Below are 21,819 nucleotides of genomic sequence, written 5' to 3'. Positions count from 1 at the left end.
TTGTTGATTTAGCATTGAGGGTTGAGGGATGTTTTATTTGATGGATGGTGGAAGGATGAAGTGATGAAGTGATGGAATGATGAATTTCAGTGAAAGGGAGAGAAGGAGAGAAGAGAGTAGAGGGGATAGTGGGATGCGCTTGAATGGAGGGTGAAATTGGATTGAGTCGGATTGTATTTACTGATTGAGGATGTTTGGTATATAATGCACAGAATAGGATATGATATCAAGATTACATTACATGAATCTTTGCTCCGTACTAGAGAATATTAATCTTACACCAAGATGAGTGAGAATATACATATCTATATGACAAGAGCCAATTTCATCACATAATATTCACAAATGTTCACATCAGTTCACATCAAGAATAAATAGGATAGAGTCTGGTAGTGTAGTAAACTTAAACCTTACAATTGTTTTGCGCACAGCTGTTATTTTCCGTAAATATAGATTGTTTATATAGTACCTAGGTAGGTAGTGATTTTATAGGTAGATTGCCATATTTTCAAATGTTCCACAGTTAGGCCCGGTACGGTGCAGCTGGAATGGGGTGTAGAGAGGTTGGTTCAGCATAGAGTCTCTCTCTTTCTGTGGCCTATCTTAGTACCAGTACCAGGAGTAAGAAGTGTATGTCTTTCCTGGTTGGAGAGAGTTATCTGGTAGGACGGCATCTTTCGTAGTTTGAACGAGTTTTCGTACCAATACTGCTGTACGTGAATCTCATTCTTTTTGTATATCCTTACACTCATACAATCTGGTAGATGTGACCCCGAGACCCTCCATATGAAACGGCTTTCCATGTAAGGAAACTTCCCAGCCCAGAACTCCTCGCCTTAAATTGAAAATACAATGTTCAAACATTCCCCTCAAACTAATAATCATCTCCACCACCTCCATCCCCACCATCATCATCATCATCATCCTCACCATTCTCAAAGTACTGCTCCGCATCATAATCACCACCCATATCTTCCTCATCATCTTCATAATCATTATCTTGTTCCTCCTCAATTTCTTCCTCTCCCACATCTTCCTCTCCCTCCGCACCTTCTACTCCCGTCGCCCTCTCAATCTTCGCCAATAAAGCTTTGGTCCTCTCCGACGGATCTTCATCGCCCATTGCGGCCAATGCCGCATTATCCTTCGCAACCTTCGCTTCTTCTTCTCCATCCAAAACTGACCATAATTCCTTGGGATAAAACTCCTTGGTAAAATTCATCCCGCTCACTAATGGTATAGCTCGCTTCTTGCGTTGGTATTTCATACTGTATGTTTCAACTCCGAGAAATGGATCGAAATCAGCTTTGGTTTGTCGTCCATATTGCTCATTGAATTGCTTTTCTCCAAATGTTTTTGCTGGCGTTTCGGTATCTCTCTTAGTGGAATGAGTGTAGAGGGGCCCGCGATGGATTTTGTCGCGAAGCGTGCGGTAGTATTTCACTTGTGTGCGTTCTTGGGGTGTGAGAGGTGAAGGACGTTTAAGATTGGGATGGCGCTGGATATATATATATTAGTAAATGTGCAAGGCTTCAAAAGGAGCTGGAGAGTGTGACGCACAGGATAGTCATCATTTGGTGTAAAGTCTAGTTTTAAGGTGGCATCGTGCTCCCATGTTGCTCCTTTTATGCCACCTCCTCTAGATCCTCCTCTACCTCCACGGAAAGCCATGCCGAGTTTGATTTCCTAAATTTTTGAAGTGATTTCCGATTGTTGAGAAATCGCAAGTAGGCAGAATGTATATTGGGTAGCGCTGGTTTGGATGACAGACGGAACTTAAATTGATGCTGAATGTTTGCGACAATGATATGCAAATGGGATTTAAATTCAAGAATACTGATGTGCTTGATTATATTCTGTGTGGGTTTTGTAAAAGTTTTGGGATGAAGAGAAATAGCTTCTTCCACTTGTGCCCAAGATTTATTTTTGCCATATCTTCAAGGCGGTGGGACCTAATTGAGTTTCTGCCAGAAAGCGGTGAAAATTACTCTTCTTTTTTTGTTGCATATCTGAAAAGTTGCACTCTGCAGCTTCCTCGATTTGTTGTCCTACCTAATTGGGAATAAGACCACTTTTCGGAGTTTATTCCCGATCGTCTCAAAGATTTCTACCAGTAACCACTTCTGTCATATTGCCATGTTATATGCCGAAAATGGTCACCGCCTTGGTCTCATGCATTGCGGGGATACCTAGTAAGCTTTCTAAGCTGTTCAAGCTTCTAGCTACCTGTAGAAAGTCACAACGCTCTTTACATTTCTTCCATTCATGTTATAAATTCGAGCATTTATCTGATATCAGTATCTTCCAAGCCCTCTTCTCAAGTTTATCTTCAGGATATTACCCTACCTACTCCAACTTACTGCCTCTCAACACTCAACATCACCCACATTCACAAGGATAAGAGAGGAAGTGTCCAAAATGGATATAGATTATACCCCCATATTCAAATTGGAAGAGCTTGAGGCCCATCTTCAGGAGCTGCTCAAATCTCCAGATGTTCCAATCGATACGAAAATTTTCGATGCAGTAGAGCTACAGCTTACAGGTATGTAATCGTCTGTTTTATGTTCCAAAAGAGTTCTAAATCAAGCCGCCGTGCTACACAATCTTGACGGCTTCTAATTTCCTCTTAGAATACAACATTTCCCCTCTGATCCCTAAACTACTCCCTACCATCACTCAGATCCTCCTTACCACCCAACAAGACCCTACCGCAATCGCCAGTCTCTCCGTCAAGTTATTACAGCCAATCACATTTCCTCAAGCGCTCAAACTGGCTTCCGAGGACGCACTAATTCTCGCACTTCGATCTCCCATACCTGCTGCGAATATTCTCGCCATTACAATCATTGAAAAGGCTACCAAAAGCTCCACAGATGTCGCAAGCTTAGCCAGCATGAGAGGAGTGGTCGAGAATTATATCCGAACATGGCTTAGCAGCCCTCATGTCGGAGTTGGTGAAAAGGCTACACAAGTACTGGGAGAACTCTTGGAGGTTGACTCTGTCCGAGAGTTAACACATATTACAAGAGGAATAGGAAACATGAACATTGATTCCCAGCGACCACCTGGCCAGGGTGCGCTTTGGCGACGAATATTTCAAGACGTTGAAATCTACGAAATGCTTTTCTCGTTCTGTAGCTTGAAGACTACCGGAAATGGCGATGGTCAATTGGATGAGAGGCAAAAGACACTCGCTCAAGCTCGTCTGTTGAGAATTCTTCCTCGTCTGGCAACTGTCGATTTTGATTACTTGACCAGGTCGACATTAGGCCACATAGACAGAGAATACATACGACAGGATGACGGAGAACTTGGTTTATTGTATTTTGCGGCAATGAAAATGGTGGATAAAGAAGACTTGCTTATGCATATGACATTGACTATTTTCTTCTTGGAGTTACTAGATGCACTTAGTACTGTGGACTGGCTCTTCGGCCCAAGGCAGTCTTATGTTGCTGAAGTGATGAGAAAAGCCATGGAGTCAGACGTGGAATTACGTCAATCGATTGAAGGTGTCACTCTATCGCCAAATTCAACATCAGAAACGAAAGAGTTGATAACTTCTTTGAATCTACTCTCTTAAAAGTGGCAGCTAATCAAGCCAACAGAATCATATCAAGGGCACAATTTATAGCTTGAATCATATGCTTTGCAACACTTAGTCAGCACGCCTTCCGTTTCTCTCGTGTGTAACCTGTGGTTAAGGGGGCATCGCTAGAGAATGTATGACTGACAACATAGCATAATGGCCATATTCTTTGAGTAGTCAAAAAGAGATGAAAACAAGCTCCGGTCTCATGCCGACTGCAGGTTGCATGGAGGTTTGGCCCCTCTAGCTACACTCAATAGCTACGTTGATTGCGCTTGATACTGCTGATACTGTTGATATCAATACTCCAAGCATTAGGTGATTCTTATAGCAAAGGAAATGGGACATGTTGCATGATAAACCCGGATTTCACATTTTTGCATTCATATCTGACGATAGCAATATATTGTTATTGTAGCAATCGGGTTTAGTGGTTGTTTGATGATCCATTAAGAAGATACCCAGCAATGTCGAAAAATTCTTATAGTTCAATTTTTAATCAATCATTCCAAATTTTCTATTGTTATTTTTTTGTCCAGCATTTGATATTCCCACCAAGTCTTAAAAGTATATACAAAAACAAAGACACTGCGACTCTCAGCATTAGGTCCAGCGTTTTATGAAGCTACACAATCATTGCTGGCCCAAATTAATGAATCATGGAGCAATTTCGAAAGCGATTTGAAGCACGAACTTTCAAGAATTCCATTCGGTTTGAAATGTAAGTCTTATAAGATCGTGATGATCAACACAACAGGCATTATTATCAAAGCATTCAGGGGTGGCTTTGATGACAAAAGTAAAAAAGAGAAAGTGGATGCGGTGGGCTCCCATGAGTATCAATGCTTTTGACAGGTTCATATGCTGATATGTATAAAAGGACGATCCTGTTGATCAATTTTTAAGCTTGATTTAACACCCCAACATGAGAAATATATATATGTAAGGTTTCGGTGCATATCCGGTTATTGATTCTGTGTTTGGTGTTCTCGTAGCTGGGAAATGCTTTCTTATTCATCTCCTTTCCCAGCCGAGAACATGAGATTATGATTAGAACTCGGCAAGGTCGTGAATCCTACGATTCTAAGTGCTTACCTGCCTAGGACCTGCCTAGGCAAAAGCGCAGTACAATATTGAAATTTACTTAAAAAAATCTACTTGCCAAGATGGCAAGAATAAAGATCTCTCCCCCACCCTTCATTTAGATAGATACCTCGGCTACCCCTGAGGTAAGTTGACGTGAAATTGATATTAATCTATTCATTCATTGGACTCATTTACTGATATCTTTTATTTTACCAAAGGTTCAGTTCCTTACTAAGGCATTTGCGGGCCCATTTTTAGAAGACAAGCTTTTTCCGGACTATTAGCCGGCCTATCGTAAGGATGAATACACACGGGTCGATTAGTGGTGGTCGGATCTTCTTGTTTTTTTTTTTTTTTTTCATTATTTTTTACTCTGATCTATCAAATAATAGATGGCATCCAGGGATCTAAAAATTGGCATTCTTGTCAAAGTCGATGAGTATGACAGTATGGAAAATGATGAGCAATGTTGTGAAGAAAAAGTCGAAAGGTACTCACTCCATACAGTGAGTGTAATTAGCATGCGTGATACATGACATGGGTCGTGACCAGATAATTTGAACCATCGTTCTGGGACAACAACAAACCGACCTTACTTTTCATCAACATCAATATTAGGGAGATTATTACAGTGCTCATACCCACTCCTGCTGCCTACTCTTACCCCTATAAGGTAACCACCCCGCCTCAAGTGGGTTCGGGAACGGTTGGAATGAGTGTATTTAGTCTTCGGGTAAAGTAACCGAAGAAAGTACTCCGTTGGTGCAGAACTACCCGGGGATGGGTTTACTTCTACAAAAGCTTACTTCAGTCTCCTCATTGGTCATTGGAACCTCTATGTAACCCACGCTGGTTGGATAATCTACCTTGCATGAGATTACCTCTCATGTCTGCGCTTCTTAGTATCTCTACTTTCGTCTCTTGCATGTTTGGCGTGCCATATCACAATCATTATTGGACAGCCTTCATGCAAGTGGATGATATCTGAGCATCATTATTGCTAACATACGCTTGTAAGTTAGTCAGGTACCGCCGTGTAGCCCCTGGCTTGCCATGGATCGTTCGATTATGGTCTCGACCATGATGAGTTAGGAGAGCCGGCGCCCACCCTTGTTCTATTCATTCTCTTCTCTCTTTTCTTTCTCCCATTTCCCTCTTTTTTTTTTTTTTTTCGATTCTGAACATCAAGCCTTTCATCAACGGTGACATTCGTGCCGTGCAAACATTTGTTTGCGTCCTGTCTTTGACAATCACACCAATTCCATCACAATCTTTACCTGGCTTAGGCCCACTACACATTCATTCATTTTTGTTTCTATATTTAATAATTATGATGTATCCATCGAAATCCTTTACTGTGGCTGCGGCTACTTTTGCACTAATAGCCCCTTCTGTCGCACTCTACGATGCATCATCACCAGCAAATTTGGCCTTGTATTGGGTAGGTCTCATGATTAGATCAAAAGGTTATCACTGACCATGGCAATAGGGTTCCGGGCCATCTCAAACGAATCTTTCATATTATTGCGAGCAATCTACAATTGACATCATTCCATTAGCTTTTATGAATGTATTCCCTGCACAAGGTGATGGTTATCCAGCGGAGAACTTTGGTAATGCTTGCTATGGTCAGCCAATCTTTACACCAGGCCCAGGCTACCCATTAGGGGATGTCGATACGTCGAAAGATCAACTTTACGTACAGTGTCCGGGCATTCAAGAGGGAATTCCATACTGTCAATCGTTAGGAAAAAAGATATTACTTTCTCTTGGAGGAGCTTCGAACACCTATCAACTCACAGGCGTTGCCGATGGGGAATACTTTGCCGATTTCTTGTGGGGAAGCTATGGGCCTTTCAAGCAATCGTGGTTGGATAATGGTGGAATTAGACCAATGGATGGGGGTTATTACGGCACAGATCCCAATATTCACATCGATATTGATGGGTTTGATTTCGATATAGAGATCGCCCCTACTGGTAAGTCAAAATGTTAAAACGTTGGTATTAATAAACACTGACATCAAATAGATTCATCCGAAGGTTACATTGCAATGATTAACAGACTCCGGGAGCATTTCGCTGAAAACCCTTCAAAGAAATATTTCATTTCAGGAGCTCCACAATGTCCTTTACCCGAACCAAATATGGGAGCCATGATTGCTGGTGCAAAATTTGATCTTTTGTGGATTCAATTCTACAACAACGATCAAGCCCAATGCACAGCTCGTCAATGGGCTGAAAATTATGCTATTACAGGACAAAAAGACTCCGAAGAATTCACATACGATGAATGGATTGCAACTGTAAATGGTGGCGCAAGTGCTGGTGCTTCAATCTACATTGGTCTCCTCGGATCTCCTTTAGCAGGAGCCGCAACCGACTATATTTCTCCACTCGAAGCTCAGACTTTGATTGAGTCATATCACGCCAAGCCTCAGTTTGGAGGTGTCATGATTTGGGAAGCGACGTATTCCCAGGAGAACACGGATGCAGAACTCAATGGAGATTCTTACCACGGATTTATTAAATCTTGTTTATCTCCTTACGCACCTCCACCACCGACCTCGATATCTTCCGTGGTCTCCAGTACGATCATTAGTAGTTCCAGCTCTACATCAGAAGCTTCTATCACTTCTAGTGCAACTTTGTTAATTGAATCATCTGCTTCAGCGAGTAGTACTTTGACTTTGATATCATCTTCTTCGATTTCGATTTCGATTTCGGAATCATCTGCTGCGGCTTCTTCGACTTCATCAACTTATTCATCACAATCATCTGCTGCAGCATCCCCCACCTCGCTGGAAGTGCCGATCACTTTGTCATCTACTTCATCAGCTGCACCGACGTCCACCGCCCAATCTTTTTCATCATCAGGATCTTCTGCTGCACAATTTTCAAGTGCTTCAGAGTCAACGGTTTCTTCGACAGTTTCCTCTATATTGGCCTCTCCAACTCAAGCATCATCTGGTTATTCAATTCCAGGCTATTCCCAAAACGCAACATCCACTTTGACCCCTTCACAAAGTCCTTCCTCTGCATCTAACAGCGTCACTACAAGCCTTAGTTCAGATTCTCAGTCGTTTGAACCATCCTCTACTTACACTGCTCCGGCATACTCATTTAACTCAACTATCAGTGGTAGTGTCTACTCGACAGAACCATATTCCACTAAGTCTGTTGTGACCGGTACTGGGGAATCTAGCAAGCCGCGCCCTACCAAGTCTCTGGGTACTGGAGTGAAATCTTGCAAGAGCAGAACCAAGACTAGGACAAAGACCTCATCTTCTGGCCCATCAGGATTTGCTAGTTCCTCCATCATCATCCCATCTACTGCACCATATGGAAATACTACTTACAGTCAATCGAGTACTAGCCCAGCTTCCAGCTCCACAACTTCCGCAGAAGGAATTACTGTATCGTCAGGTAGTGCCATCCAGACAGGATCTATTTCAACCAAATCAACTGCAATCGGGTCGTCGACTACTGCCATCGGTAGAGTATCATCGGGATCTGTTACAAGTAGTGGATCTCTACCGTCAGAAACTGGTTCTCTATCTGCAAGTGGATCTATTCCATCAGGATCAGGCTCAATTACCTCGGTTGTTCAATACACTACTTCGACAGCTTATGTTACCACAGTTTACACGGTTACCTCTTGTGCCGCAACCGTGACTGATTGTCCGGCAAGAATTGGATCCGTAACGACTGAAACTATTTCATCATACACTACTATATGCCCGGTCACTGCTACTGCCATATCTTCTGCTGAGGGAGTTTCTGTTTCGCCACAATCTTCAGGATCACCATCTTCAAGCCAAGGACTTGCTACATCACCAATCACTTCCGTCGTTAAATACACCACTTCTATAGCCTATGTTACCTCCGTCTACACAGTCAAATCGTGCGCAGCAACAGTTACTGACTGTCCAGCAAGAATCGGTTCCGTAACCACCGAGACAATCTACTCTTACACTACCATTTGTCCTGTAACAGAGACTGGTGTAGATAGTGGTATTGCTAGCTCAACTTCTGCTCCAGCTATAGCACCAACTCAGACAACAGCGTTTACTTCGTATGGAACTTCAACGGTTTACCAAACATCGGTTTACACTATCACTTCATGTGCTCCAAGTGTAACAGATTGTCCGGCTAGATCGGGTCAAGTAACAACGGAAACTGTCTCATCATACACATCTGTGTACACTATTACCGTTTCTAGGGCTCCTGTTGGTGTTTCTGCATTGGGAGCTTCTTCCGCTGCTGGAATCGAAACTTTGATTCCAGTTGTTGGAACGTCATCTCTAGCTGGCATATCATCACCAATCCCCACTTCAGAATTTTCTAGCGCCGCTGGAATTGTGACTTCCTTACCAGTACTCAGTGCCTCTCCAATTTCTGGCGAATCATCGCCAGCCGCCACTCCTGAAGCCCCACCAACATACCTCTACACAACCCAAATCTCCACTCTCATTAACTCCCAAACTACAACCATCTCCGCTGTCATCGCTCCATCTACCATTACAGTCATTCCCATTTCAATAGCATCCACGACTTTTGTACCAGCATACAGTAGCATTGCACCACCATACGGTGCTGGTAATGGTACTTTGACGGTATCTGAAACTTTGATTACTACTGCATCTTCTCTTAGCATTACTTTTGTACCTGTACCAAGTTCCTATGTCGTTAAAGCAGAAGGAGAGAGTACGAAGAGTGGAAGTTCGAAGACGCAATCAGCGATAACGAGCCCTACTCCGTCGACTATTACGTTTGAGGGTGGTGCGGGGAGAATGATTGAGAAGATGGGGGTGTGTACTGGGTTGTTTATGATGGGTTTGGTGTTTTTGGTTTAGTTATTTGTGTTATGATGACGGGGTTATGTAAGATAGACAGAGAGGAAATTCTTGGGAAAAGTGTATTCATGATGCTATTTGGTGGATCAGATGCTCATTTATATATATTTTTTAAGATACTTGGTACGATATGTTATTGTGTATTCTTCCATTTAAGTCTTGTATAATTTAATTACACACGCGTTTCAATGATCAGAATTACCATTCCTTTTTGATGATAGAAATTTGAGAAATGGAAGACGGGAATTAGGTTCAGTAGCTGCAGCTTCCAGGATGCTCTAGTCGTACACTACTCCCTAGTCCAAGGCAAATATGGCTTTGCTACATATATTATTATAGACAAGATTTTGATTAACAAATACTTCACTGTTTTTCTGAATGGAGGATGATTCACATTTAGAAATTAGTTATCATATCTATTCAATATGTATTTCACCATGACATAGCCCCACTTTTAACATCTTCAAAGGTTAGACTTGAGACTTTACCTTTCTTTATCTTATGAAAAAAATTTGGCATTCCGTTAATTAAACTGTATGCTACATTCATAAACCCATACATTACACTCTAAAAAATTCCTTTACTCTCACCTGGAACCTTTCCCATGCTTCCTAACATACTCTTCAGAAGCCCCCTCGCTTAAGAGAACATCACTATTCTTGGCAAACCATTCATCAACAAGCTGCGTTGACCATTGTATATTATCGGGATGCGGATACAAATCATCCACTAAAACATCTCGTTCGATCTGACCTTGCATCTGAGTAATAACCTTCAGAGCTGTAGTACTTTTCGCAACTCTAGCTTCCTCCGCTCTATTCGTCTTCCACGCCCTAATACTTGAACTCTCATCAGGCAGAATATTTTCCTTCAAACTATTTAACTTCCCTACACTCCTCATGGCTGGATGATCCATCTTCTTAACTTCTATTTTTGCCAACTCGGACTCTAAATCGGCAATAATGGCTCTTATGGGATATTTTAAAGGACCAATTTGTAGGGGAAGCAAGCGCTTTTGGATGGCTTTTATGCGCCCTTCTCGCCAGATTAGGACATCTCCGAGTCCTGGTTCTGATTTTTCGTGGATTTTGGTGAGGATGCAGATGAGGGGCTTGAGGAGGATGGAGTCGATGGTTTTTATGGCTTCGATTCGTCGACAGAGGTTGCACATTGTGTCGCGGGTGCTTAGGTTGGTAGGTGGATTGGAGGGCTGCAGATTTGTAAATCCAACTTAACGAAGGAGGGAAGAAGTGAGTATTTATGTTTGAGAGCTTGAATAGAATGCGTGATGACTAGTATTCATGAACATACTGTTATAGATATGGATTGTTCAGATTGTGATTCATTTGCTCGATGGAGGGTAACATTATGAGGTTAATAACTTCCTGCTGGGCATGAAATATTAATAACCTTTTACTTTCGGATTGTATACAGCCAACACTAAACAATAAAGCTCTAGATGATCAATAACGATAATACGGCTTTATATGCTCAAAGAATCAGCGTATGTGTTGTTGTTGACCTCCTGGGATCTTGGCAGCATATGCATATATAGTACATATGCATATAAGGAGCAAACAAAACTCAACTTTTAATTCATTCTTTCCTTTTTGGTATACTGTTTGTTTGCTTTCAATATTTTGATTTCAAAGCACTTTAATTCCGAAGGCTGAATACCTAACCTTATTCCTTCATTTTTTGAATATATACTCGCAGCTTAACTGCTTAGCTAGAGAATCAATCAATTCAATCTGATACTCTTTCTAGTCTCAAGAAACCCAACAGTTATGAGCCCGGTGCTGACTTTCAATTAAACATCCTGCACAATACTTGATTCACATATACCGAAACTCTACGATACCTTCAAGTTTCACTCTTTTAAGAATTACCTTACGTAGTGTGGTTTCTATAAAACCCAAACCTCGATAATTCTGACTTTATTTCTTCAATATGACTACAGGCGATAATTCAACTAAAATCATCCTTTCCTCACCAGAGGATTGGAATAGTTGGATTCGAAATGTTCAGCGTATTGCAGAATCCGGCGGCATCAAATGCTGGGTATACCTTGATCCCACTACAACAGTTGTACCTATACCAGAGTTGCTAGATGAACCAGAGCTACCCACAGTTGATGAAAATGCTTCTGAGGCTGTTATTGATAGGGCTTTAAAGCAATATCAGATGCAACTAGAGAACTATCGTATCAAGAATACCAAATACGAGAAAATCAACAAGGCCATTTCAGAGGTTCTCAAGTACATACTTTCATCAATCAACCGCAATTGCGAAAAGTTTATTAGTACCACCAGTATCACAGCACCTCAAGTGCTTGCTGATTTACGCAAAAGGCTAGCACCAACTGATCGTGCGAGAGAGCTTACCGTCGTAGCACGATACAATTGTGTAAAGCAACCCTACAAATCCAATCAGGATATTTATGAATGGTTGAACGAATGGGAACTCATCTACACTGAGGCTAAAACTCTCAATCTGCCAGACGTCGATCGAAATCGAGCTGCGTTCGACTTTTCTACAGCCCTTATGAATCACAGCTCCTCTTGGGCAACTTCAACTCTGTTGGAGATCACCAAAAAGCTCAAGAATCAGCCTGAAGAAACGATTGATGTGTACGATTTAATCGAAGACTTTCGAAACTACACTCGACTCACACAGGCATCAACTACTTCAACCTCTTCTACGTCATTTGCAACCTATAAGGATGGGAATAAAGATAAAAAGGAAGGAGAGAGAACCTGTCTATGTGGCAAGAAACATCTATATGAAAAATGCTACTATCTATATTCGGATAATCGACCAAGGAACTGGAAACCAATCGATGCCGATATTGAATACTTCAAGAAGTTCTGGGGAAGGCAATCAACAAAACGAAGGAACTGGTTTGTTCGTAGACATGAAGGAACTAAAGAACTTCTCAAGCTAGCAAATCTCTCTTGGGATCCAGCATGGAAGGAAACATTGACTAATCCTTCAGAATCTGGAAAAGAGAAAGATAAGGATCTTGGGGCTTTTCTCACTAAACAAAGTCCTACCTACAACAATGCTAGCATCCTTCACAAATGGCTAATTGATAGCGGTTCCGATACCCATGTCACCAACTCTCTACACAACTTTGTTCTTGAAGAGTTTGGAAAGCCATCCGATATGATAAGCGCTGGAAGGGACCGATTCCAAATTGAAGCATTCGGTACTATCACTATGTTGATCAATACACCAACTGGGCCAGGGCAAATAACCTTAAAAAGAGTGGCGTACATCCCAGGGTTTCTTACAAACCTAGTCTCTCTAGCTTTACTCTCAAAGAAAGGTGTACATTGGAACACTGAACACCCAGATGTCCTTACAAAAGAAGGCATTGCATTTATTACTCTGAAGCAAACAGGAGACCATTGGACCCTCGATCCTATTATCCCTTCTCAGCATGCTTCGTTTGCCACCAAAAACCACACCAAATCAATATGCCGAAAGGTTACAACAACAGAGTTACATGATCTTCTAGGCCATCCTTCTCTCGAAGCCCTTCAGCACCTAGAATCAGCAACTACTGATATCATTATCGACAAAACGATTTCGACACCTTCCTTCTCTACCTGCAAAGTTTGTAATCTCTCGAAGGCTCAACAGATTATATCTCGTAATCCAAGGAAGGAGATGCCAGAGAACGGCCATGTCGGAGATCGATTGGCATGGGATCTGTTCGAGATGGATGAGGCTTATAATAATACCCGATATATCAGCCACTTCTGGTGTACGACACACAAAATACAATGGGTGTATGTTCTAACTAGGAAAACAGAGATGATCGATATTATGGATACTCAATTCTCTCTGATACAAACACAATTCGGCTCAAAGGTCCGATTCATACGCCTCGACGGTGAAACTACGTTAGGGGGCGACTTCAAGAGGATCACAGACAAACGTGGCATCATTGTCGAACGCACTCCACCAGATACACCAGCACAGAATGGCGCTGCAGAGAATGCTGGTAAAATGCTCATGGTCAGAGCAAGAGCCCTCCTCCTTTCAGCAAACCTACCACAAAACCTTTGGCCAGAAGCAATTAAAACAGCCGGTTATCTTGAAAACCGTACTCCAAAAAGAGCTCTTCAATGGAAAACACCATTTGAAAGTGCTACTGGCAATAAACCTTCGCTAGCACATCTACATCCATATGGGTGCTTGGCATATGTGCTCAACAAGCAGATTCCAAGACGTGCGAAGATGCAACCTCGTGCAAAACTGGGCTATCTTGTAGGGTATGATTCAACGAATATCTTCAGGATCTGGCTCCCTTCCATAAATCGCATCATTCGAAGTAGGGATGTCAAATTTGATGAAACCCGGTATTATCGACCAGAAGATATAGATATTGGCTTTCTTATTAAGGATCAACTTCGGGATACTGCAGCTATTCACGAAAAGAGGGCAGAAGAGATAGAAATATCGAATCTGTTGAGTGAAGAATCAGATGAGAGTATTGGTGATATAATTGTAGTTGAAGGGCCATGGAACTTACAACACAATCGCTTAAACGAGCGACCAACGAATGAAAGCTCTTCAAACAAGACGGATGATGGTATTCCAACCAATGAGGGGGTTCCTCAAACTAACCCTCAATTGCCAACGCCTAGAGCAACCTTATCACCAGAAGCACTTACAAGACAATCTACTGGAGATGTTCCTATACCATCATTACCGGAGTCAGAACTCTCATCTTCCCCATCATCATCGTTAAGTCAACATGATATCATCACTACAACATCATCTCATAATACAGCACCTTTGGCAGAGCAAATACGTGCCGATATCGACGTATCCCATATAATTCAGGGTTCTAGACGTTCACAAAGGAAAGAACATCATGCTGCAGCACTTTCATCACTTCCTCAACTATCCAGCTACTTTGCAGCATTTGCTATCGGAAGGTCTAAATTACGAACTCCTAGATTACATCAAAATGATCTACCACCTCCACCTCGATTTTATCATGAGCTAGTACATACATTGCAATACCTTGAGAATACCAAATTCTATGCTATCATGTTCGATGGGAAGAAAGCAACAACTACCAGGAACTTTCAAATCTGGAGTGACGCCTCCCATGCTGACGATATCGATACAAGAGTTTCTTCAATGGGATATTGCCTCATACTCTTTGGAGGTTTGATCCACTTCAAAAGCACTAAGCTGAAGTCGGTGACTACTTCCAGCACACACTCTGAAATACTGGCTCTTTCCGTTACTGCTCGAGAGCTTATGTGGTGGATACGCTTCTTTAAGAATGTTGGTTTAGATCTCGAAGAAAAGGCTTCAATTTTCTGTGATAATCGCCAAACCATTCGACTTCTTCAGCATAGTACTCCTAGACTTGTTACAAAACTCCGGCATGTTGATATACACTCCTGTTGGCTTCGCCAGGAAGTGCAAGCAGGAAGGCTACAAGTCGAATGGGTTCCAACTACTGAAATGGTTGCAGATGGTTTCACTAAACCTCTACCACCACAGAAACACACTCATTTTATCAATCTTTTGGGAATGGTTGACATTCGGTCTCAGGTTCAGGAATAACCTCATTATTAACTAACTCGGTAATCCCTGAGGGGGCGTGTTGACCTCCTGGGATCTTGGCAGCATATGCATATATAGTACATATGCATATAAGGAGCAAACAAAACTCAACTTTTAATTCATTCTTTCCTTTTTGGTATACTGTTTGTTTGCTTTCAATATTTTGATTTCAAAGCACTTTAATTCCGAAGGCTGAATACCTAACCTTATTCCTTCATTTTTTGAATATATACTCGCAGCTTAACTGCTTAGCTAGAGAATCAATCAATTCAATCTGATACTCTTTCTAGTCTCAAGAAACCCAACAGTTGTGAATCATTTTAGATATTGAATATTATATCTTCATTTGTCTATATTGTGGTATAGTCAAAACAACAGATCGTAGAGGAAGATATGACTCCGGATGAATCACAGCTAGGTCAATGGACTTTCGACGATCCAAAAATCTTGCAAAATGCAGTATTGTAAGAAATGGAAGTAATAAATAAGCAATCGATGAGCGCTTAGTGCTAATCAAAGAGTATAGAAGCAAAATGAAATAGCAAATAAAGGCAGCACATCACACTCTCTTCTCGTCTATTCCTCACTTTCATCTTTCGCCCTCCTGTTCACTCCACCGCCATGTAAATAAACATCAACACAATCAAAGATGTTGCCCCCCGAAGAACAATAAATCAAAAACTCTCAAAGTTCTCATAGCTCACTGGTCTGACCATTCGATTTCTGATTCAAATATGCTAACATTAGATTATAGAACTCTCTTACACCAACCGGCATATCACTCATCATTTTTCCTTTCTGGCATCTCAACTGGTAACCAGGTACAGGTACAACGAGATTCGATCAGGTACTACATTCAGGTACTACATTCACATTCACAACAAGGTACACATTGGTGTAAGCCTGCATGGATTCCGCTAGGGTGAGTTCCTTTCTTTCATTCAACATTAATAACTGTGGCAGGCTGTGGGCTATGAGAACTGAGAACTATTTTTTGGACTCCTTTTTGTTTTGTGTGGGTGATGAACTGGTACATTACTCTAGAGTGGTATATAAGAAACAAAGATGTACAGAAGATGTGGATATATTATAGAATTGATGAATAAAGGAGAAAGAAGATAATAAGTCAATATTAAATTCTTATTAGTATATCAAACTGAAGTTCTCATAGCTCAATGGTCCAGCCATTCACTTCCAAACTCGAATATACTAACATCGAATTATAGACCTCGTCTTATATCTACTGAAAACGCATGAAAACCTGAGCGAATGAAGACATGAACGACTGAAGACATGAACTTCATATGAACTTCCACAAACTCGACTGGTAAACACGGCCAATGAAAAAAGCCAACAACAGCGCAAAGCGTGAAGCAACAAAACGCAAAAAGCACAACAAGAAGAACATAGTAACTCAATTGACTTATACCTCGAATACGACATCTAGTCGGATATCACAATTGAAATAGTCCCGGGCCCGGGCAACTGACATCAACTTATTCTGAGTAAGTTCCATCTCTTCATTCAATATTAACTATAGCAGACTTGCGGGCTATGAGAACTGAGTACTATTTTTTTTAAGTTTTATTTTTTCTTTACCTAGACTTTGAGATTAATTGGCGCCAAGAGGTAGAGGGGATGTGCAAATGGGAGTTTTGAGATTAAAGGAAGGGGAAGAAAGGTAATCATCTCTATTATTTCAGTATTTATACTGAAGATGTTGGATAATCCGATTGGTAACAGTTGCAGCTGCAGTTGCTAACATTTGGTTTAATGGTAAGTCAGTCATTTGAATGAAGAGCCTTGTCTTCCATCCTGGTCATTTTTGGACCTTTGCTGTTTAAATCGGCTGCTTAGAAGATATTCTAGCAACAAAGTCAACGAAATGAAGGTAAACACAGTCACTACTCGTGATACTTAGACAAATGGGAAGGTATTCGCTCTCACTATCATCATACCTTCATGATGATCACGGGATCACCATCAAACAACTCAATATTCAACATCCACCTTACCTCTCACTCCTTCCCCTCTTCCACCACCCGTCACCCACAACACCCCCATTCCTTCCTCATTCCCATCATCCAGCATCCCATACATAACCCACAATACCCTCACTCAACAAACAAATTCATCAAAAGTCCTCACCTTTAGTCTTACAGTCAACCATCAACTCAAAAATTCCCCAAAAATACTAACCAAAACCCCAAGATACAATCAAGGAAACACTCTCACTAAGTACTATTATGCCAAAAAGAGTGATATGATTCCACTCTTACACCTTGGGAACGATATATTTGGTTCGACAATTACCGTCTCGACGCATTTAGCACGTGCAAAAGTCGACAATGTGGAAAGGACGGAGAGTATTCAATTATCGCAAGCAATCATAGAGAAGGAACTCGATGGTCTACAGCATGTACTTTCAATAGATCCATTAGCACGAACGAAGAATGTACCGACTATCACCAACCAAACACTTACAGACAATCACGTTTTCTACCTAGACTCAACATTCGACGCAGCAAGCTAGTCAAGATCACACAACGCAAACATTGGAATGCGAACACGAGTTAGGAATGAACCTATCGGAGTCGCGACCCGATATGCCTGTTCACTTGGAAAACCCTTGCATACGAATACGACGACAAGAATTCGACATACCAAGATCTTTGATTTCCCAAGAATTTGATACCCCGGAATATGAGCCATGAAGTATTATGATTCATGAAGTACGATTCATGAATTATGATCCTCACGTTTCAAATTTCAAGTTTAAAAGTCTCAATTTGATTTGTGCGAGTTTAACCAAAAAAATAAAAAAACGTCCATCACGACAACCAAAAAAAAAGAACCCAACAACCCCCGCTTTCGATAACAGCATTCGGATATATGTATAAATATATTTGGAGACAGTCATTCGAAAGCAGCTTGCTTGAAAAAGTAAATTTATCAAAAAGCATAAAGCATTTATACCAAAAGATCAGTACTACCTATCGGGCTGTGTGAGAGGGACTTTCCTTAGTTGTGAGTTTCTCCCATTCCTTGAGTGATGTTGCGAGACTTGTGAGGTGTGAGGACTTATTTTTTTGGGTGGGGAGGTGAAAGGGAGTTTGGACTTGGGCTGATTGAATGAGGTAGTGTTTCTTGTGATTTGGACATTGGAGTTTGGAGGCTAGGGGTTGGAGATTGGATGTTGGATGTTGAAGGTTGGACGCTGGATGGTGTAACTTTGGATTGCAATCTAACGATCAGAAGATCTACCCTTTGCATTGATCCATATCCAAGCTATTTGGAGGACTAAGATAATTGGCAAAATATATGCAAGTGAAGAAGGGAACGTTTCTCAGATTTTCATGGCTTTCTAAACAAAACACGGTCATTGAGATGTTCAAATCAGGACTGCAGTCCAAATTAATGAAAATCCTAGGTTGAAGTACAAAAAATGGGAATAGAATTAAACTCACCACGCTATTTGATCGTGATTACTTTACATGAAATGCCATCTAATCATTTCATCAACTTCTCAACCCTCTTCTCCAAACTCCTCTCAAACTCCGCCACACCACCTTCCAGCACCTTAACCCCACCACCCTTAACCACATAAACCAATCTCCTCCTCTGTTCCTCATCTTCTTCATCCTCATCCTCACTTCCCTCCTCCTCTTCACCCTCCCTCCACCCCTCCACCACCTTCCTCACCAACCACCGATCATGACTAACCACCACAACTCCACCATTCCACCCCCTCATCACCTCCCCTACCGCTCTCACAGTCCAAAAATCCAAATGCGTCGTCACCTCATCCAAAACTAATAATTGCGGTTCCTTCCACACTAATCTCGCTAATGCTAATCGTACAAGTTGACCACCTGACAGTTTGGAAATGGGAACATCGGAGACGATTCGACCTTGTAAGCCTAAGCCGCCGAGGATACTGCGGATTTGTTGCTCGTTGAGGAGATTGGATATATCGGCCGTCATGAGAGAGAGGGCTGTTAGGTCAGGAGTGCCGTGTGAGAGGATTTGGAGATCTTCGACGGAATGTTGGGAGTAATAGGCTAATCTTAATCGTGGATGTTTGGTTACGGTTCCTTTGGTGGGTTTTGCTGTTTCGGTTAGGAGGGAAAGGAGTGTGGATTTTCCACTTCCGTTTAATCCTACGATGCCGATTCGATCACCCATGTGGATTGTTAGATTAACATTCTCTAGAATGAACGGTGAGGCGGCCGCATTTGTTTTCGAAGACCCGGTAGCAGGATATCGAAATGAGATGTTCTCCAAAGAGATTAATGGTCCTGGAAATCGTAAATCAGGAGCCAGAGGAATTATCATGGAAATACCTTTCTCCTCAGGCGGAATCTCAATATCTGCTCTAGATTTTAAGTGATAGCCAGCTAGATCACGATTAAGTTTGAATCTTGTTCCTTTAGCACTAACTTCAATGCCCATCCTATTATCCAATTTCTTTTGTCGCGATTTAGCTTGGCGAAGTTTATTTTCATCGCCGCTTGCTTTTCCTTGTTTGATATTTTGTTGAATCGTTTGTTGGATGTGCGATTTTTGCTTTTCCTGCGCATCGCGCATACGGGTTAGGTAAAGGGCTTTTTCGCGAATAGTGGATTCATATGTGAACAGAGAACCGCGGAAGTAGGCGAGGGTTTGGGTTTGGAGGATGATAAGTTCTTGGGATGTGGCGGTGATGAAATCCCGATCGTGGGAGACAATTACGATGGTTGGAGGATTAGGGGTGGAATCTTTGAGCGTTTTGATATATTTTTGTAGCCAAATTATTCCGAGGAGATCGAGGAAGTTGGTGGGTTCATCGAGGATTAGGATATCAGTTGGTTGAAGAAGTATAGATGCGAGATTTGTGCGCATTCTCCATCCACCAGAGAGGGTATTGACTGGTTTATCGAGATTTGCTTTGGGAAATCCCAAACCAGCGAGTATATTTCGTGCTTTCGTCTCGATATCGGCAAGTCGAGTAGGTTCTAGCTGTAGTTGCAACTCTGCAAGAAGTTCTGCTGCTAGATCCGTTTCCTCCTTGATTGTCCTTTCATCTATCTCTTCGTTTTTCTGATTGATACTGATTTCGAATTAGAACTCATAATCTAACTCAAACTAGCAACACCTACCGTTCCTCGGAATCTGCAACTGTCTTCTCAAAGGCAATCAATGCTTTTCGTGCTGCCATACCACGTGTTCCACTCCTGAGCCTAGCATCCTTGTCTTTTTCGAATAGCTCTCTCTTCAACCTTTCATGCTGTACTTGCCGCATAGCTCGGATAGGTGTCAATGCATCTTCCTGGTTGTCTACAGCCTTGGACAGTACTGTGGTCTTTGTCAATAATTATCAATCAACCATTGAAGTGCTAAGACATACTATCAACCTCATGTTGAATTTCACTTCTTGAAGTAGCTCTGTCAATAACTTCTTCCAAAACTGACAGCTTACTTCCCTTTTTCTCGTCAGACCCAGCATCTCCGCTACTACCCTCTTCATCGCTCTCCTTTGAATCTGCATCTGTTTGTTGCAAGATGGAAATTCTGGTCTGTACAGGAATCCCTGGAATCAATTTCTCCGCAATGGCCTTCAACAAAGCTTGATATCATCAGTCCTCACTTTTTGACTTGGCACGGGATGGAGAGGACATACTCGATTTTCCCGTTCCATTTTTTCCAATCAGCGCGTAACATATTCCAGCCTTAAGTCTTAAACTCGCATTGGATAAAATTTCAAGACCCTCTGCTTTAGATTTTCCTTTTGGTTTCACAGCAGATTTAACCGATGATGTAACCGTGATATTTAATCCTTCAATATCGAGCTATGATATTTATCAGAGTTCTTTTCATAATGAAACGATGTTGAAGTATCGCATTGCGAAGAAGGGAATGGTGTACTTACCTCTTGGTAAACCGGATTCTCAATATGAAATCTTGTTTGTTTACACGAACACAAGATCGTGGTTGCTGATTCTCCTTGAGACGACATTTTTTTTTTTGCTCTGCTCCAATTGCACTCAAATATACAGAATGTCTAACAAACAGTATAAAAGATTGGAATGAACAGATGAAAGAAGCAAAAATAATAATTGAACGTAGTAGAGTAGTGAACCTGATTTCAATGGCAAGCAATTCAGGATTGAGGATATCGACATTAAATAATCAATACGCAGGAGAGGAGGTCTACTAGAAAAGTACCGAGAACCCCCTTGAGCTAATGATCAAGGGTCGCTTGCCGCTTTCCGAATCTCCACTCAACTCGTTCGGCCTGAGTCACATCTCCGAAGGCCAAGACGCAACGCAACACACCCAACACATGTGCAACTTCTCTTTTGTTTAATCTTGATGCGCATTCAAGCGAATTCAAGCTTTAATATGTTATGTAACCATGGTTGACTCATTATCTCGACGCCGTGTTTAAGTTTGTGCAATTGATGAGAAGTTGTCGAATATTTTGGTGGAGAGGAGAGTCTGGCAGGGTCGATATTCTCCCGATTGGTATCTCGAGTTTAGATCACGTGCCATCCAGCCACTCCTATGGCTGAGACGAGATACATCAATTCATATGGATGTCACAACACTTCGTTTGAACTTGACCTCCCAAGACGGACCCAGGGAAAGGGGGATTAATTGGATTAATTGGATTTCTCAACACCCAGCACTCGCTGCTATTCCCATGGTCATCACC

At 41.7% G+C, this 21,819-nt stretch overlaps 7 protein-coding genes across 7 annotated transcripts; 4 read left to right on the top strand and 3 right to left on the bottom strand.

Annotated features, from left to right (window-relative positions):
* Window positions 1-874: 874 nt before the first annotated feature.
* Window positions 875-1,671, bottom strand: SS1G_13157 (hypothetical protein; the record flags this gene model as incomplete). The annotated part of the gene is made up of 2 exons (XM_001586014.1): window positions 875-1,498; window positions 1,561-1,671. 2 exons carry the CDS (start codon window positions 1,669-1,671, stop codon window positions 875-877), a joined length of 735 nt encoding a protein of 244 aa, XP_001586064.1.
* A 747-nt stretch (window positions 1,672-2,418) lies between these two features.
* Window positions 2,419-3,586, top strand: SS1G_13156 (hypothetical protein; the record flags this gene model as incomplete). Its single annotated transcript, XM_001586013.1, has 2 exons — window positions 2,419-2,545; window positions 2,634-3,586. The coding sequence occupies 2 exons, from the start codon at window positions 2,419-2,421 to the stop codon at window positions 3,584-3,586; spliced, it is 1,080 nt and encodes a 359-aa protein (XP_001586063.1).
* A 1,484-nt stretch (window positions 3,587-5,070) lies between these two features.
* On the top strand, window positions 5,071-9,533 carry SS1G_13155 (hypothetical protein; the record flags this gene model as incomplete). The annotated part of the gene is made up of 4 exons (XM_001586012.1): window positions 5,071-5,168; window positions 5,705-5,738; window positions 6,168-6,657; window positions 6,709-9,533. 4 exons carry the CDS (start codon window positions 5,071-5,073, stop codon window positions 9,531-9,533), a joined length of 3,447 nt encoding a protein of 1,148 aa, XP_001586062.1.
* Window positions 9,534-9,965: 432 nt separating this feature from the next.
* On the bottom strand, window positions 9,966-10,704 carry SS1G_13154 (predicted protein; the record flags this gene model as incomplete). The annotated part of the gene is made up of 2 exons (XM_001586011.1): window positions 9,966-9,984; window positions 10,154-10,704. The coding sequence occupies 2 exons, from the start codon at window positions 10,702-10,704 to the stop codon at window positions 9,966-9,968; spliced, it is 570 nt and encodes a 189-aa protein (XP_001586061.1).
* Window positions 10,705-11,483: 779 nt separating this feature from the next.
* Window positions 11,484-15,125, top strand: SS1G_13153 (hypothetical protein; the record flags this gene model as incomplete). Its single annotated transcript, XM_001586010.1, has 1 exon — window positions 11,484-15,125. One exon carries the CDS (start codon window positions 11,484-11,486, stop codon window positions 15,123-15,125), a length of 3,642 nt encoding a protein of 1,213 aa, XP_001586060.1.
* A 393-nt stretch (window positions 15,126-15,518) lies between these two features.
* Window positions 15,519-16,382, top strand: SS1G_13152 (predicted protein; the record flags this gene model as incomplete). Its single annotated transcript, XM_001586009.1, has 3 exons — window positions 15,519-15,589; window positions 15,880-16,047; window positions 16,352-16,382. The coding sequence occupies 3 exons, from the start codon at window positions 15,519-15,521 to the stop codon at window positions 16,380-16,382; spliced, it is 270 nt and encodes an 89-aa protein (XP_001586059.1).
* Window positions 16,383-18,635: 2,253 nt separating this feature from the next.
* On the bottom strand, window positions 18,636-21,120 carry SS1G_13151 (hypothetical protein; the record flags this gene model as incomplete). Its single annotated transcript, XM_001586008.1, has 5 exons — window positions 18,636-20,214; window positions 20,264-20,459; window positions 20,512-20,730; window positions 20,785-20,953; window positions 21,034-21,120. The coding sequence occupies 5 exons, from the start codon at window positions 21,118-21,120 to the stop codon at window positions 18,636-18,638; spliced, it is 2,250 nt and encodes a 749-aa protein (XP_001586058.1).
* Between the last annotated feature and the right edge of the window lie 699 nt (window positions 21,121-21,819).

This window comes from Sclerotinia sclerotiorum, genomic scaffold (genome assembly GCF_000146945.2).
Source record: "Sclerotinia sclerotiorum 1980 UF-70 scaffold_23 genomic scaffold, whole genome shotgun sequence".
NCBI lineage: Eukaryota > Fungi > Ascomycota > Leotiomycetes > Helotiales > Sclerotiniaceae > Sclerotinia > Sclerotinia sclerotiorum.
Note: the sequence above shows the minus strand (reverse complement) of the source record. Positions and strands in the feature narration are given on the sequence as shown.